The following is a 16,651-nucleotide window of genomic DNA, read 5'->3' as shown; positions in this document are numbered from 1 at the left end:
GAGAGCTTGTTAGTCCCTCAGTCGTGCGGGACACTTTGTGAGCCTAATGGGCTGTAGTGTGCCAGACTCCTCTGTCCATAGAATTCTCTAGGCAAGAATATTGGAGTGGGTAGCGATTCACTTCTCCAGGGGATCTTCCCCACCCAGGGATCCAATCTGGGTCTCCTGCACTGCAGGCAGATTCTTTACCATCGGAGTCACCAGGAAACTGGTGCAAATTGGTTTCTTGAGGGGAAGGTTGGGATGAGTAGATTTAGCAACATATTTCATACTTTTGAGTCTGTATTCAGTCTGTCAGGGTAGACTCATTAATTGTAACAAATCGCTGGTCGGGAGGCTGTGCATGTGTGGAGGCATGTTTAATAATAGTAACTTCAGGGTTGAAGTTGTGAGAAGGTGGCTTTCATTTTCTACTTTACATTCTTGGATTATATATCTTTTATCCATCACTATAAAATATTTAAGATAGACTGCTATTGTAAAATAATGTTGCTAATTGTTTTAAAATTTAACACACTTTTTTTTGCTGAAAATTTTACTTTCCTCTCAGGTTGGAAGGACTCATTAACACAAGAAATCACATGGTATTACATATAGAAACAATTTCAAATTTTTATGGAAGATTATTTGACAATTTCAACATACAGTAATTAAAAGAAGAGAAATAGAAACAATAGAGAGAATTAACAACACATACACCACCAAATTGGGCCAACCTACATCTAGACTTGAACAGGCTGGAAGTCCCTTGTTAACAGCAATCTGGAGTTTCTACTGGGAAAGGGTCCTGGGCTGTGTATCCACCCCAAGGGTGAGACTTCATATTGCAGTTTCAGGGGCTCTTGCTTATAATCCTAGACTGCAGATTGGTATCATTAACAGTTTGCATGCAGAAATGCAGCTCTGTTTTTACTTTTACCTTTTTACAATGCTGTTTGTTTCACCTTGTGAGCCATAGGATTTCATTGGCCCTGCAGGGTTGGCCAGATCTCCAGGGGCTCAAGAATCCTAAGACCCACTCCTTTTCTTATCTAAAGTGCTGCCTGACTTGCTGTGCTTGCACACACGGAGTCTGGGTAGTGTCAAGGCTGGTCCAAAGCAGATCAGAGGCCTGCTCTCCTGCTTCTGAAGCCTGAACAAGACTTCCTTCATTTTACTTTCCCTAAAAGTTGGGCTTGGGATTGTTTAGGCTGAAGTGCATAGGAATAAGGCACGATAACACAAGTAGGCTTCTTCATTCTATAAGTCACATAACAATTCCAGATAGTCAATAGAAGTAAAGTGATCAGAGAAACTAGTAATGGGTTGAGCAATGCAGGAAACACTTTTTGAGCAGTAGGGGACTTAGTATAGAAAAAGTTCCACCATGAATGAGAAGTATATTTTGGTATATCAACTTCTCCATCCATTAACTTATTGGTAGCAATAGTAGTAACAACAGAATGTTCTGTCAAGGTCTGATTACCTGTATCTATGAAATTTTGTAACTCTTTCAGTTCAGTTCAGTGACTCAGTCGTGTCCAACTCTTTGTGATCCCATGAACTGCAGCATGCCAGGCCTCCCTGTCCATCGCCAGTTCCTGGAGTTTACTCAAACTTATGTCCATTGAGTTGGTGATGCCATCCAACCATCTCATCCTCTGTCATCCCCTTCTCCTCCCGCCTTCAATCTTTCCCAGCATCAGGGTCTTTTCCAATGAGTCAGCTCTTCGCATCAGGTGGCCAAAGTATTGGAGTTTCAGCTTCAGTATCAGTCCTTCCAATGAATATTCAGGACTGATTTCCTTTAGGATGCACTTGTTGGATCTCCTTGCAGTCCAGGGGACTCTCAAGAGTCTCTTCTCTAACACCACAGTTCAAAAGTGTCAATTCTTCAGCGCTTACCTTTCTTTATAGTCCAACTCTCACATCCATACATGACTACTGGAAAAACCATAGTTTTGACTAGATGGACCTTTGTTGGCAAAGTAATGTCTCTGCTTTTTAATATGCTGTCTAGGTTGGTCATAACTTTTCTTCCAAGGAGCAAGCATCTTTTAATTTCATGGCTGAAATCTCATGGACTATTATCCAGGCCAGAATACTGGAGTGGGTAGATTTCCCCTTCTCCAGGAGATCTTCCCAACCAAAGGATTGAACCCATTTCTCCCACATTGCAGGTAGATCCTTTACCAGCTGAGCCACCAGGGAAGCCCTTGTAACTCTTTGGTTCCTTGCAAAATCTTTTGTAAGGGTTCTAAGGGAAAGCTAATCTTGGGAACAGAAAGAATAGGGAATAACCTTCGAGTCCACAATACCTGAGTTCTCATGGGGGAAAGTAATAGGTGGTCCCCTTCCAATATAAATGATTAACATGTGTTAGGCATCTGGAAAAAGGAGTTCCTAACTGATACATGGAAATTGTTTCTACATAATTGGTTACACTACATACAAATTGAGGGGCAATCTGAAAAACATACTACAGGATTTAGGGAAGATAGTCCATTCACAGTAGTTAATAGAGTCCTCCAATAGGCAGGATTCCCAAATGCCAGATGTTGGTCCACATAGCAGTCCTTTGATAGCCTTTCCACAGTTGTGTCAGTAAGTGGGTATGATTATTAAAGTCCAAATAATTTCTAGTAAAATGTGGTAATCAATACTCTTCCCCAAATACAATGGGTAACACACGAAGCTGGTATAATCTAGCAGACAGATAAATTTTATCCATAGAAAGTCAAAGTTAAGAAAGGCCAGAACTTGTTTGCAGGGCAGGTGAAATTATCTTGAGCTCAGATCTGGTTCATGTTTCTCTAGCTGAAGGTTCTCTGATGATTTCCTCTATGTTATCTTAGCACAATGGCCAGGGATTGAGGCATGGATGACAATCCACATTATGGTCAAACTTCCAAGAAAAATCTATGCGCAAGAATGACAGTGGGTTAATGGCACGTATTTCCATTTTTCCTGCCTGGGGATCATCGCTAATATGTATCATCCTTCCCCTGCACAGTGACATCAGCAGGTATGGGAGGACCCTTAGCCTCCTTCACCCAGACTTTAGCTCCAACTGCATGTATTTCATTTGTGGATCTAAACCCTCCATCTGTTAATTAGGTGGGAGGTTCTCCTTTTTGTACTTTGTCAGTTACACATGGATGAATCAGCAATTTGGCAATTCAATCATGTTTATTAATAAATAATTATCCTTTCCTTAGATCCCTTTTAATGCTAAACTGGAGTGTTCTTTGATTAATCCAAAGTGTCCAGAAGGCATTTTAATTCCAATACCAGTTGAAACAGTACATATCAATCTATTAGTAAGTCTGGGTTCAGATATAGAGTACAAATTCAGTCCAGCAGCCTCAGGAGGAGCTCTGAAAGGAGCTCCTGGGCTAATTTCTCAATACTCAGTTGTTTGAAGATGGAAGTTGATGTTATGAATTTGTAAATCTGGTATAGTTATTCTCATCAAAGGAGTTTCTGATTCTCCTGTAGGTTTGTTATTTGAAATATTGAGGACTGTATTTAAGTTAGTTCTCCAGTTTTTAAGAGAGTCCTCTCCACGTTGTTAATTGCTATTTAAGCAGACCATTCATTCTTTCAATCAAACAGCTGCTTGAGATAAGGAATGTGAAAGGTCCATTGTACATTATGTTCTGGGGTAAACTCTTGTATTAACTTAACTTTAAAATGTGACCCATTGTCACTCGGACTTTGAAGTGGAACATCATAATATTAGTAATCTCCAATGTTTTAATAGTATTAGTCTGATTGGCTTTCCTGAAGGGAATGGCCACTAAGTATCCAGAATAGTTGTCCACAGCAGTACACACATATTGGCATCCTTTGTTTCAAATTAATGGATGAATATAATCAATTTGCCATATTTTCCTAGGCAGCTTGCCACATGCCAGTTGTCCTTTGACTAGCTGTGGCAAGCTTCTAGGCTTCCTTGATAGCTCAGTTGGTAAAGAATCCACCTGCAATGCAGGAGACCCTGGCTGACTCCTGGATCGGGAAGATCTGCTGGAGAAGGGATAGGCTACCCACTCCAATATTTTTGGGTTTCCCTTGGGGCTCAGCTGGTAAAGAATCTGCCTGCAATCCGAGAGACCTGGTTCGATCCCTGGGTTGGGAAGATCGCCTGGAGAAGGGAAAGGCTACCCACTCCAGTATTCTGGCCTGGAGAAATACATGGACTGTATAGTCCATGGGGTCCCAAAGTGTCAGACATGGCAAGCTTCTATGCTTAATATGTTGACAAGTTGGACACTAAAATAACAATTTTAATGACATCCATAGTTAAGGAAATAGCTCAATCCCAAGCCCAGTTGTACTTTGCTTTTCCTCCCGGGTGGCTACATTTTTCGTGTACCCACAAAGTCAAACATTTTCTGTCACAGGAGTCTGGATCGACTTCTGCTTGGATTTGTGTTTATTCTTTTGTAATAGGTGGCACCGTGATAAAGAACCCACCTGCCAGTGCAGGAGTCATGAGAGACATGGGTCCGATCCCTGGGTCAGGACGATACCCTGGAGTAGAAAATGGCAAGCCACTCCATTATTCTTGCCTGGAAACTTCCATGAACGGAGGAGCCTGGTGGGCTATAGTCCATGGGGTCACAAAGAGTTGGGCACGACTGAGTGACTCAGCGAATACATAATAGTTATACCATCATTCCATAGAATTTGAAACACTGTGACCTTCTACATGAAAGATTGAAACATTAGTAGTTTGAACAGTTTCCCAAATGTCAGAACATAATTCCTTTCCCCATAACTCTTTAGAGTGAATTTGCCAGTTATTCTTTATCCAAAGGGGACACCAAGTGGCCAATCTATTGGTTTCCAACCAAGAATCTGTATATATATGGCAGTCAGTTAAATTTTCTTGTTTTAGAGCCAAGTATATTGCATATATGGAGGCGGAAATGGCAATCCACTCCAGTATTCTTGCCTGGAGAATTCTATGGGCAGAGGAGCCTGGTGGGCTACAGTCCATGGGGTTGCAAAGAGTTGGGCATGACTGAGTGACTAACACACACACATACACATACACACACACATACTGCATATAATTCAGCAAACTGATTAATTCTTTCCATCCTCTGGAAATTTCCTATTCCAGAAACCCAAGGTTACTGTTTTGTCGTGTTGTTTTTGCCATAAACTCCAATTACCATACAGTTCATTGATAGATACATGTAATTTTATGATCCCTGGTTGTAGCTAATGGGGTATATAATCTCTATCCAGGGAGCTTCCCTGGTGGCTCAGAGGTTAAAGCGTCTGCCTCCAATGTGGAAGACCCGGGTTCGATCCCTGGGTTGGGAAGATCCCCTGGAGAAGGAAATGGCAATCCACTCCAGTATTCTTGCCTGGAGAGTCCCATGGACGGAGAAGCCTAGTAGGTTACAGTCCACGGGGTCGCAAAGAGTCAGAAACGACTGAGCGACTTCACCTCACCTCACCTCAATCTCTATCCAAACATAGATTACTGAAATAAGCTTTAGAATAATTCAGTTAACTTATAGCAATAAACATAATAGCAAGGAACTATCTGGGAAGTTCAGTTCAGTTCAGTTGCTGAGTCATGTCTGACTCTCTGTGAACCCATGGACTGCAGCATGCCAGGCCTCCCTGTCCATCACCAACTCCCAGAGTTTACTCAAACTCATGCCCATTAAGTCAGTGATGCCATCCATCATCTCATCCTCTGTCATCCCCTTCTCCTCCCCCCCTCGATCTTTCCCAGCATCAGAGTCTTTTCAAAGGAGTCAAGTATTGGAGTTTCAGCTTCAGTATCAGTCCTTCCAATGAATATTCAGGACTGATTTCTTTAGGATGGGACTGGTTGGATCTCCTTGCAATCCAAGGGACTCTCAAGAGTCTTCTCCAACACCACAGTTCAAAAGCATAAATTCTTTGGCGCTCAGCTTTCTTTATAGTCCAACTCTCACATCCATATATGACTACTGGAAAAACCATAGCCTTGACTAGATGGACCTTTGTTGGCAAAGTAACTCTCTGCTTTTTAATATGCTGTCTAGGTTGGTCGTAACTTTTCTTCCAAGGAGTAAGCCTCTTTTAATTTCATGGCAACAGTCACCATCTGCAGTGATTTTGGCGCCCCCTAAAATAAAATCTGCCACTGTTTCTACTGTTACCCCATCTATTTCCCATGAAGTAATGGGACCGGATGCCATGATCTTAGTTTTCTGAATGTTGAGCTTTAAGCCAACTTTTTCACTCTCCTCTTTCACTTTCATCAAGAGGCTCTTTAGTTCCTCTTCACTTTCTGCCATAATGGTGGTGTCATCTGCATATCTAAGGTTATTGATATTTCTCTCGGCAATCTTGATTCCAGCTTGTGCTTCATCCAGCCCAGTGTTTCTCATGATGTACTCTGCATATATGTTAGTCTTGGTCAACATCTCAATTAACAAAACCAGAATTTAATATTCAGTGAAACATAAAATTTGTCTGTGTTTGTGTGTGTAAGGATATTAACCCTGCAGCCAGGGAAGACTTTATTCCATCAAATAAAAAATGAGGTTTGTAAGGGGACTGGGAAAAGCCAAGTGGCCATCTTGGATTTCCCTTAGCCTAGACTGTTTGATTTATAGCTATTTTACATTCCTTGATTGAGAAGTAGACTGTGCTTTGTCCTAAGGACATCAGGATAGCAAAAGTCTGACAATGAGGGGTTAATTTTTTGTAGAAGCAGAACGAGTTTTATTTATGTGTGCCACAGTCTTCACAGATGACTGTGAAATAATATTTATTTACTTTACCAAAGTAACAAAACCCTTTAAAAACAAATATAAATCACTTAAAGGCAAAGACATTCACATACTCTGTTATCAGAAGCCACATTCCAAGAAAACTTTGTTATCTTAACAGAGAGAGAAAGCCAACTTCTAGTCGGATAATAGCTTACTGTTAATAACAAAATTGGTTTATCTAGTTAATTTTAATGTACTCTGAGGTCCTTTCTGTAAATCTTGACCAGGTGATAGTATCTTTTTTCACAAAGGCATCAGAGTGGAAGCATGAGCTATCCATATGACAAAATGGCTTAAGAAGGAAACTTTAAAATCTGATTATATTGCAATTGACAAAGTAACTTGGTCACTGAGGTGACATGCAACACTTTAATACAATAACTAGAATTATGACTGATAACATTTTACCCGGATATACAGATTTTTATGATAAGAAAGGTTTGTGGAAAGTGGACCCCGAGAAGAGATTTTATGCATGGTAGAAGTTTCCCTGGGATGCTGAAGTGCCTTTGATAATAGACTTTTAAGTTTATTTACCCTTTAAGTGATCTGTTCTATATTTACCTTTGAATATTTTCTGTATCCATAACTTTATTTTCCCATTCAGAAACAGGTACCTGTAAGTCAGACCTTTCCTTTCCCTTAACTGCAGTCCCATTCCTCATACTTTACTAAAAACACACATTCTACTTTCCTTAAGCAACCATGAACTCCCCTTTAGATTAGCATTCTGTACATTGGTGAACCTAAATACCAGTGATAATTTCTAAAAATACTTGCTTTCTTATAGAGAACATCTCAGGATGGTACCAAACATATTCACTAATAGTTCTAAACCTATTTTCTATAAATAGAAACCAGTGTTTACTAATTATTTTAGCATCTTATTTTATTTGGAAATGGCCTAATTATTTAATAAACTTCCATCATTTAATGTGATTTAGCACAAGCCTAGAAATTCGAGTTACCAAATCTGGAGAAACTATTTTAGGTACACATTGCCTGAGCATAATTATTCCTAATAGAGTTTATCTAAAAGCTCTTACCTCGTTTACGTTTTCTTTCCTTAAAACTTTCTTCACATCAAGTTACTCTGTAAAGTGGACTCAGTATCTGGCCCAAATGTGGAATATGCTGTCACCAGAAGCCAAATATTCTTATGTATTTTTGTGCCTTCTTTTTGTCTTAGAAGTTTAAATTCCATTATCTTTTGTTTAGCCTTAGGTAAAATATCTTTATGTCTTTTAGCCCATTGTATTCCCCAAAAGTTTAGAGTCTGGGCAGGTCCCTGAATTTTGGAGGGATTAATCTTCCATCTCAAGCATTGAGGTCCTAGGCTACTGCTGTTTTAACTATTGCCAGATAAACTTTTTTTTTGTTAATCTGGCTGTACCAATTTCAATATTTAGCTTGTGCAAACTTTACAGCGACTTTTTTGGCTACTGACTTTAAAGTGGAGACTTGGTCAGCTAACATGTAATTTTGACATTGTAACATGGATAATCGTCCTTGCAAATTGCATAACTCTTTCTCCAATTTTAATTTCTCTTCACTAATTTTAATTTAGCTTCATGCACCTTATGGTAGGCAGAGAGAAGGACTCAGCTTCTCCTACCAGTGTGGTATATTCTTGTCCTTTCTCAGTTATCACAAGCCACAAATGTTCGGTAACTACCAAAGGTTCAGCTCGCTTTAATTTGAGGTCCCATTTCTCACACAATACAGCGCAGATGCTCCATTCAGTAGCTAACGAGTAATAAGGCAGACCTTCCCATCTAGAAATAAAAGCTTGATTAGTTTTAACCTCTTTCTTCTTGAGTGGCATTTTGTTTCACGAATCCTGCTCACAGCACCAATTTATGTTTTGCTGAAAGTTTTACTTTCATCTTAGTTTTGAAGGATTCATTTACACAAGAAACCACTTGTTACACACATAAACAATTTCAATTTTTAATAGATTATTTGACTTAATTTCAATATACAGTCATTAAAAGAAAAAAAAAAAAGAAAGAATAGAGAGAAGTAACAGTGCATATATCATCAAATTGGGCCAGCCTACATCCAGACTTGAACAGTGCTGGGAAGTTTCTTGTTAACAGCAGTCTGGAGTCTCGATTGGGAAATGATACCGGGCTGTGCATGCATCCCAAGGGTGAGGCTTCCGACTGCAGTTTCAGGGGCTCCTGCTTATAATCCCAGGCCACAAATATGTATCATTATCTGTTTGCATGCAAAAGTGCAGCTCTGGTTTTACTTTCACCTTTTTACAATGCTGTTTGTTTCACCCTATGAGCCATAGGATTTTGTTAGACCCTGAGGGGTTGGCCAGACCTCTGGTGACTCAAGAATTCCAAGACCCACTCTTTTTTATCTAAAGTACTGCCTGACTTGCTATGCTTGCAGGCAGGCACAGAATCTGGGCAGTGTCCAGGCAGGTCAGAAGCAGGTCAGAGGCCTGGTCTCCTGCTTCTGAAGCCTGAACAAAACTTCCTCCATTTTAATTTCCCTAACAACACTGCAATGATTTAAAATTGCAATTGTTACATAACTATTTCTGACTGGACTGGGTCTTTGTTGCTGTTCATGCGCTTTCTCTAGTTGCAGCAAGAGGGGGCTATTCTCCGGCTGCAGTGGCTTCCGTTGTGGGGCACAGGCTCTAGGGCACAGGCTCAGTAACTGCGGTGCATGGGCTTAGTTGCTCTGAGCAGGCCATGTGGGATCCTTCCAGCATAGGGATTGAACCTGAATCCCCTGCACTGGCAGGCAAACTTAACCACTGGACCACCAGGATAGTCCAGCTTTTTAATTCCTAATACTTGGTGAAAGTGAAGGTGTGTAACATTCTCACATAAAGCTCCTGAATGTAAACCTTGCTCTCAAAAGCCTTGCAATGTTCTAAACCTTGGCTGTAATCCCATTTCCAGGTCTCTGTCTCAAAAAAAAAAGGAAAAAAGTGTTGACAGAGATTTTTGTGTCTTCATTATTTGTTATCAGGGACATTTGGAAACAAAATGAATGTTGAGCTGCAAGGGAATGTTAAAAAAAAAAGTTGTGATCCATCTGTATGATGTTATGTAGCCCACTGAAATGCTTATAAAGAACTTTGGATAAAGTGAAAAAACACTTATGAAAAAGAAATTAGGATTTTTCTATTTCTTCCTTTTGTTCTTGTTGTCCTCCATCCCTCACTCTGTTCTTTCTACCTTACGAGGCATTTTGCCAAGATTAACAGTGGATGTCCATGAATGTTGCTTATACATAATTCACTTCTTTTTTCTCTATAGCTTTCAAATTTCTATAATAAACAAGTATTTTTATAATGAAAAAACAAAATTTCATAATGAAAAGGCTTCAGTTCAGTTCAGTTCAGTTGCTCAGTCGTGTCCAACTCTTTGCGACCCTGTGAATCGCAGCACGCCAGGCCTCCCTTGTCCATCACCAACTCCCGGAGTTCACTCAGACTCATGTCCATCGAGTCGGTGATGCCATCCAGCCATCTCATCCTCTGTCGTCCCCTTTTCCTCCTGCCCCCAATTCCTCCCAGCATCAGAGTCTTTTCCAATGAGTCAACTCTTCCCATCAGGTGGCCAAAGTATTGGAGTTTCAGCTTCAGCATCAGTCCTTCCAATGAACACCCAGGACTGATCTCCTTTTTTTTTTCTTGTTTTTTTTTTTTTTTTTCCTGATCTCCTTTAGAATGGACTGGTTGGATCTCCTTACAGTCCAAGGGACTCTCAAGAGTCTTCTCCAACACCACAGTTCAAAAGCATCAATTCTTCGGCGCTCAGCTTTCTTCACAGTCCAACTCTCACACCCACACCTGACCACTGGAAAAACCATAGCCTTGACTAGACAGACCTTTGTTGGCAAAGTAAGTGAAGTGAAGTGAAGTGAAGTCGCTCAGTTGTGTCCGACTCTTTGTGACCCCATGGACACCAGGCTTCTCCGTCCATGGAATTTTCTAGGCAAGAGTACTGGAGTGGGTTGCCATTTCCTTCTCCAGGGAATTTCCCAACCCAGGGATCGAACCCAGGTCTCCCACATTGTAGACAGACGCTTTACCATCTGAGCCACCAGGGAAGTCTGGCAAAGTAATGTCTCTGCCATTTAATACACTGTCTAGGTTGGTCATAACTTCCTTCCAAGGAGTAAGCGTCTTTAAATTTCATGGCTACAGTCACCACTTGTAGTGATTTTGGAGCCCCCCAAAATAAAGTCTGACACTGTTTCCCCATCTATTTCCCATGAGGTGATGGGACAAGATGCCATGATCTTCATTTTCTGAATGTTGAGCTTTAAGCCAATTTTTTCACTCTCCTCTTTCACTTTCATCAAGAGGCTTTTTAGTTCCTCCTCACTTTCTGCCGTAAGGGTGGTGTCATCTGCATATCTGAGGTTATTGATATTTCTCCCGGCAATCTTGATTCCAGCTTGTGCTTCTTCCAGCCCAGCGTTTCTCATGATGTACTCTGCATATAAGTTAAATAAGCAGGGTGACAATATACAGCCTTGACGCACTCCTTTTCCTATTTGGAACCAGTCTGTTGTTCCATGTCCAGTTCTAACTGTTGCTTCCTGACCTGTATATAGGTTTCTCAAGAGGCAGGTCAGGTGGTCTGGTATTCCCATCTCTTTCAGAATTTTCCACAGTTTATTATTATTCCCTAGTTCAATCCTCAAAAATAAAAGTGAATTCAGTTATTTTTTCATTTTAAAAATGAGGGTATTTTATCTCAGAAAGGTAAGGAAACCTGTAAAAAATTATGCAACTAAGCAAGTTACAAAGCCACTCTATGTCCCAAACACATCCCATATATTGGAAAGAAAATAAACCAAATGAAATTTACTAATAAAGCAACACCCTATATAAAGAAGACACATTAAAAAGTTCTATCTTCCTCGAGATCAGACCTTGCTGTGCCATCCCTTTAATTCCTTTCTTCTGCTCTGCTCTGCTTAGTCTCTCAGTCATGTCCAGCTCTTTGTAGCCCCATAGACTGTAGCCCACCAGGCTCCTCTGTCTATGGGGAGTCTCCAGGCAAGACTACTGGAGTGGGTTGCCATGTCCTCCTCCAGGGGATCTTCCCAACCCAGGTAACAAACCCAGGTCTCCCGCATTGTAGGCAGATTCTTAACTGACTGAGCCTCCAGGGAAGCCCTCTCCAATACTTACTCAAGTGAGTATCTGCAATCAGGCATGTAGCTGCAGAAATTTACTTTGCTAACGTGAAGAGTTAATACAAATTAAAGACCTGTGTAGCTGGATTCTTCTCTACTGGGATGAGAATATTTTGTGATTGCAAGGAAGTGCTGCAAGGCTGTCTTGATAAAGAACAAGAACCTGAAGCTGGGGTGGGGGGTTGGAAGGGAGGTTTTAAGGTGGGGGGATATATGTATACTTATGGTTGATTCACATTGTTTAATGGCAGAAACCTACACAACAGGGTAAAGCAACTATCCTCCAATTAAAAATTTAAAAAAGAAATAATATTGAACTCTTAATAAATAAATGCATTATATGTAAAAAAAAAAAAAAGAACCTGAAGCTGAATGGGGTAGAACAGAGAAAAGAGAAATGTTTGCATGGACTTTCAAAATTCCAGCTCCCAGTGTTTATAATGAGGTGTGTGGGGTCAGGGAGTGGGTAGTGACTGAAAACTAAGTATCCAGCACTGGTAAATGATTATGAAACAATGACATGTGGAAGGATGCCATGTACTCATAAAGAATGGGTAGCTACTCTTCAAGGTCTTCAAGATATTATTAAGGAGGAAAAAAGGAGAAGCTCAGAAATAAATATCATGCATACAACTACAGATACATATCTGCTTGAATATATATTATATAATTTTCTGGGAGAATAAAATTCATCTGGGAAGTGGGATAGGGAATGCTTGAAATAACTATGTCTTTTAAGTTTAAAACACACACACACATCCCTCCTTCGCTTAAAAGAGAGTCTTAAAAGCACTCATTTGATGACTTTCTAAAATTAAATATTTCTTTCTTCTCTCTGATTCTAGGAAAAGGCAAAGAGTAACCTTACAAATCGGAGAAGGCAATGGCAACCCACTCCAGTACTCTTGCCTGGAAAATCCCATGGATGGAGGAGCCTGGTGGGCTGCAGTCCATGGGGTCGCGAAGAGTCATACACGACTGAGCCACTTCACTTTCACTTTTCACTTTCATGCATTGGAGAAGGAAATGGCAGCCCACTCCAGTGTTCTTGCCTGGAGAATCCCAGGGACAGGGGAGCCTGGTGGGCTGCCGTCTATGGGGTCATACAGAGTCGTACACGACTGAAGCGACTTCGCAGCAGCAGCAGCAGCAGCAGCCTTACAAACTGTTATAGCTGTCTATGGTCACTAGATTGCTGACAAGACCCCTCCAATCACACGCAATCACATTTTAAAACCTTCAAGACACAGTTTAATCAGTAGTTTTAATGCACATTTGTTAGAGCTGCACTTTAACAATTATACAGACATCTCCTGCAGTTATTAAAATTATCAAAATATATAAAAATATTCAAGAAGTATGCAAATTAGCAGCATTTACCTAAGATAAATATATTAGCATATTTCAGAATAATAACAGGGAAAGAAAACAGAGCTTCCAACACACACACACGCACACATGCACACACACTGCACAGAATACTTGACTGTTCTCAGAAGCATGCTGAAGGCAAGAATGCACTACATATAAATTTTTTAGGCAAAAATGCCAATAATTTAGAATTTTTAAAGTGAGGATGGAATGAACTTCCATTTGTTCAAAATTCCATACTAGTTATTAGACTTAAATATTCATAAACCTTAAAAAGGTATGAAAAGCTTGAAAAGCTCATCAGTTTCATAGTTTTTAAAAATACCCTGTGTTAATACTAACTGTAGAAGAGCAAAAAAAAAAAAAAAAGTCTGGCAAAGGTTCAAGTAGATAGCCTTGTGTTAACTATGGTGAGCTTGGTTTCTAAGAGCAAGGAGTCCATCATTTTTGAGTAATGGGAGAGTCCTGGGGTTGGGAAATAGTCTTCATAACAGCAGCTTTCTAAAACCTGCACCCACCTTTAAATGCCAGGGTATCCCAAAGAAAGGTTTAAGGAGCCAGTGAAAGGAAGGAAAACAGGAGGAGGGTACAGACAGCCCATTACAACACTACAGTACTTTGGAAAAGATTCTGAAGGTATTCGAATGAAAACTCATTAAACTGTAATCAAGGCTTATGTGAAAAGGTTTAAAGCTATCAATTTCAGGTAAGCTTATGCTGAGGTATTTATTGCATAAGGTTTTTATGGTAACAGAAGTCTTAAGAGATATCTACACGTTTTGTAAAATGAAATTAAAAATTTTAAGCACAAGAAAAACAAGGGCCCTTAAAACTATGAATACCTACATTTAAAAGCTCCAGCATTTGGTCTAGTTGGGTACACCGCCAAAGGCTGGCCTGATGCTGCAGCCCACGTAGCCCCAACACTCAAACACTTAACAGCCCCTTCTAGTCTGGCTCCGAACTGTGAAGTGCCATTCAGAGATCTCAGTGCAGGAAGGGGCACGGCCTTTGGCAGAGTGAGACACACTCTGCCTCTTAATCTTGATGGCACAGAACCCTCTGCCAAGTCTCCAAACCCAGGACTAGAAGGGAATGGAAGGTTGTGACTATCCAGGCCCTTAAAGCAGCTTCCCCTGAGTAATGAGGCTGTAGCAACAAAATCCAGGCTGCCAAGCTGCGGCTGCTCCCCGATCAGGGGCTCAATCCAAGGCCCTCGGGGCCTGCCTTATTCATACAGCAGGAAGGGCTTTTCTCTGTCATACAGTATTACTCTCATATTACATATTACCACATAGCTGAAATTACATAACCATCCTCTCCATGCTCCACCATCTGTTTCAAACATCATGATTCCAGGGTTTCTGCATTTTAAGTCTACAGAACCATTCACAAGAGTCACTGCTTCTTAAGGGAACACCTCTCAGCCTAAACTCCCAAAACCTGGTTCAAAAGAACAAACCCAGGCTCATGGACTGAAGACCTCCACAGTTAACTTTAAAAGACAATACAAGTAAGCTTGTAAAAACATGAGTGGTTTCTCCACAATTTTGGTTGAAAAGCTTCCAAGTCAGTGTTTTGGTCAAGTTGTCCCTGAGCTGCTGGGTTACAGGCAAAAGACGTGGTTTTGAACCTGCTTTTCTAAGTTACTAATGCCCTAAACAGGGATCTGGTAATGTAAACACAGCCACTGGAGCTGCATGTATGGAACCACTTTCAGGAAAGGCCCAAACTCCAGAAAAATATATTTTAAAATTTCCGCTAAAATCCCCAACGGGTATCGTTGGCTGGCAGGTCACCAGGCCAGCCTGTAAGCTACAGGCGGCAGCATCTCCCCGTCAGTCTAGCCGGTTCCTCAGATCCCTCTGGGCTTCTGTGAGTTTCTGGATTAGATAACGCTTGTCACGACTTTCCTAAAAACAGAGATAGGTTCAACAGCACAGTCAATATATTTGGAAACAAATATTATTTCAACCCAAGAAATTACCTATCAGATTCAAGGCCAAGGATCCAAACTACTGGGCCTCCAGTGACCTCCAAACTGTCTCTTTCACTCTTGTCCTCCGGGCGGCCCCCCACCCCAGCCCCCAGTCCACAAAGCAGCCTTGTAGAAATGTTCTTTTAAAAATAAACATCAGACTTGGACAATACCCTCCAGTGGTTTCTTATCACTCTCAGAATTAAACCCAGACTTCTCACCAGCACCCTCAGGAGGTGCTGTGACTCAAGCTCACCTTGCCTTTTCCATCATCTTGCACCCTCCGTGCAGACTGCCCTTCCTCCTGGGCCCAGACCTCGCTGTTGTCTCTGCCTGTTACTCTCATACCCAAGACCTCCCATATCTGGCTCCTTCTCATCATTCAAGTCTCGGCTCTATCGTCACTTCCAGCTGAGATGGCTGCTATCTCAGCAGCCGAAGGTCCACCAGGCCCCTCTAACTAGCTCATCTATACCATCTTTACAGCAGTGATTGCAATCAGAATGTATCTTTTTCCTTTAGCCACCGAGCAGTCCTGTCCCCCTTCTTCCCCTCTGCATCCCAGCACAGTATGAGGATGCATGTGTTGAAGGCATGGATGACTCCAGGACCTGAACACAGAGCTTCAGGAGTCCGGGCCTGAAGGCAGAGTTCTGGGGGAGTGGTGATGGAAGCGTCCCTCTCTCTCCCTGGGAGAAGCTCCCCATTCCTTTCCATGTCCTGCCATAAATGTCCCTGGCCCTGACCCCCAGGACCGGAGCTTTCTTACCAGGTTCAGCTGCTCTCGGAGCTGGACGACCACCCGCTTGTGCGCTCCGGCTAGGGCGATGAAGTAAAACATAACGAGGCTGCAATACAAGGCGAGAGGTCACTAGGGAGTTTGTACCATCTGAAGGCCGCTGTAAAACGACCCGACCCACTTGGCCTGGAACAGTTTTACTTTTGTTTGAACAGAAGAAAAAAGAAAACCCACACCTCTCCCAAGCAGAGAGCATCAGAAATAGCCAGAGAGGTTTTATCTGGCAACGGCAGCAGAGACCGATTCCTGCCTTGCTTTCCAAGTTAATACTAAAGCTCTTGAATCTCCGCTGGCACACACAAGAGGGGAGAGAGGAGGAGACGGGCCAGAAGCTCAGCTCAACACAGAATAAAGTGACTGTGGACGAACACTGTGGAGCCTCTCTGGCCTCAGCCCCCTCATCTGTAAAATGGGGGTAACAGTAAAACCCAGTGATAACAAGCCTAACATTATACAATTCTGAATAAAAGCAACTGGCAATTGCTCCTGTCTTCTGTGCAGCCACAGACCTCAACTGTGGGTGGCTGAAGCTATTATCTTTGAGAAGACTGACAAGTG

General features: G+C 41.5%; 1 protein-coding gene across 1 annotated transcript in view; it reads right to left on the bottom strand.

Moving 5' to 3' along the window:
* Nucleotides 1–15,154: 15,154 nt before the first annotated feature.
* Nucleotides 15,155–16,651, bottom strand: part of TMC7 (transmembrane channel like 7) — a 32,034-nt gene continuing 30,537 nt past the window's right edge. The window contains exons 13-14 of the mRNA XM_068968394.1: nucleotides 16,064–16,142; nucleotides 15,155–15,229 (exon numbers count right to left, since the gene is read on the bottom strand). Of these exons, the coding sequence (XP_068824495.1) occupies nucleotides 15,155–15,229; nucleotides 16,064–16,142 (154 nt within the window). The remainder of the gene's footprint in view (nucleotides 15,230–16,063; nucleotides 16,143–16,651) is intronic.

This window comes from Capricornis sumatraensis, chromosome 3 (genome assembly GCF_032405125.1).
Source record: "Capricornis sumatraensis isolate serow.1 chromosome 3, serow.2, whole genome shotgun sequence".
NCBI lineage: Eukaryota > Metazoa > Chordata > Mammalia > Artiodactyla > Bovidae > Capricornis > Capricornis sumatraensis.
This window is presented reverse-complemented; position numbering and strand designations above follow the sequence as displayed.